A 1982-nucleotide genomic window follows, 5' to 3' on the forward strand; every position below is an offset into this window, starting at 1 on the left:
TCAAAATATTGATGGTGCAATGATGAAAATATTTGACTTGGCTGTAATATTTTATGAGATCCAAAGAAGAACTCAACATGTTATTTAGCTCAATCCCCTTTCACCATACCTTTTCCTTTTAGATATTATTATAGAAGCTCTCTTGTGACTTGTGTATGCTAAAGAAAGCAGTAGTGACTGAAGGAGCTATTGATAGTTTGAAAATGAACAGAAATGCCCCATGCATAACACACCTTTTCTTTGTCAATAGCATATTGATACTACGTATTTAGTAATAGCATCTACAACATTGGATTTTGAAGAGTTTCTCCAGGCTTTGAAGCTTATGTGGAAGAAAGAGGTGAGAAGAAAAAGAAGAAAATTGAACTCCTATTGATTTTTTTGCCAAAAAAAAAAAAGAAGAAGAAGAAATTGGCAGTGCACGCGCAGGTGCATTAAAGACCTAGAAATTGGCACGCACTGCACCCCCCACCCTGGCCTGACAAGACTGGAGGGAAAAAGCATGGTGACTCAACTGATCGATAGAGACTAGACTTTTGCTCATTGAGCAGAAACCGAAGTATCATGTGTGGTAACCTTGGAAGTCATCCTTTCTGGGCATAATGGACTCTTATGCTTCTGCCATCCAATAACTACATAGAAGCATAATAATGAATCCAGGAGAGACTACTAAAGTGTATGCATTAAAAACACTTTTACAAGTACCTGGCCATCCATTTCCTTTAAAGCCTTGCTTGCTGCAGTTTCAGACTCAAATTTCACAAACCCATAGCCCTTGGATTTCCCACTTTTGTGGTCACATATTACCTTCACTAAAACACGCAATACAATGTATCCTGTCTTTTCAGAGGTAGCAAAATGTTGCAGAAACTGGAAAAGATCACTGGCTTTTCTATTAATTATTACCTTCAATTAATTCACCATGGCTCTCAAAAGCTCCCTTTAGAACAGCTTCATTGGTGTCGTATGAAAGGCCTGAAACATTCGTTTGTAATAAAATTTAGGATGGCACAGAGAACCCAAATCTGGGATTTGTTCAAAATATGCAATTCTGTGTGGGGAGGTGTGTGTGTGTGTTGGGGGGGGGGGGCAACAGTTAGTTCAAGAAATATTGTGCATTTTTATTAACGTTAATCAATTATCTATTGGTTAATGGTTCATCAAACTCTACCAATTATGGCGCAGCATAAAATTCATTGTTATTTAGACAATTTGTCAAACATCTTACAAGCAAGAAATAAACCCTTCGCATAAAGTAAGAGTAGAGAGACCTCCGATGAACAGATTGCGGCAAGCGAGACTTGACATGAGCCTTCTGGCAAGTGGGGCTGCAGCAGAGATGGGGATGGCATTCAGGCATTGCATACGGCGCATTGATTTTTATTCTGGATGGTGTACTCTGCTTGATCCTATAGAATTTTATGCAAGACATAAGTTACCCGCAAATACAAATGTATTTATAAGTATAATCTATATCTATATATATATTAAAACAGAAGTACTAACTTTCCCGCTCATTTTAGTCCAAAAATTTTGAAATCGGTCAACATAATATTATATAATAATTACTTATCAGAAATTCTAGCCTTCCTTATCATTCCTTATTTATGGCTAAAATTGACAAAATATTCAAAATATGATTCCATTCCTTATTCTACATGAAAATTAATTTGAAATATTTTAGTCAATTACATTCCTGTATGGATTCCTTATTTATGTACATATATTAACAAAATAGTCACACGGAAATAATAATTATTAAACAAAATAATAGTTATTATACCATGCAATTCAATTATTGTTCAAAATATTTTAATCTTGCGTATAATATATATATATATATATATATATATATATATATATATATATATATATATATATATATATTACTCTATGATGTATATTATAGTATTCAAAAAAAATTACTATATTATGTTAATGTACGTAATTAAATTCCTCTCATGATAATATTCAAAAAAAAA

General features: G+C 33.4%; 1 protein-coding gene across 1 annotated transcript; it reads right to left on the bottom strand.

Annotated features, from left to right (window-relative positions):
- Positions 1-241: 241 nt before the first annotated feature.
- LOC116005361 (glycine-rich RNA-binding protein 4, mitochondrial-like) lies at positions 242-1408 on the bottom strand. The gene is made up of 4 exons (XM_031245643.1): positions 1272-1408; positions 907-975; positions 706-812; positions 242-632 (listed from the first exon to the last, which is right to left on the bottom strand). Exons 1-4 carry the CDS (start codon positions 1372-1374, stop codon positions 585-587), a joined length of 327 nt encoding a protein of 108 aa, XP_031101503.1. The 5' UTR covers positions 1375-1408; the 3' UTR covers positions 242-584.
- Between the last annotated feature and the right edge of the window lie 574 nt (positions 1409-1982).

The sequence above is a fragment of the Ipomoea triloba genome, chromosome 14, assembly GCF_003576645.1.
Source record: "Ipomoea triloba cultivar NCNSP0323 chromosome 14, ASM357664v1".
Classification (NCBI taxonomy): Eukaryota; Viridiplantae; Streptophyta; class Magnoliopsida; order Solanales; family Convolvulaceae; genus Ipomoea; species Ipomoea triloba.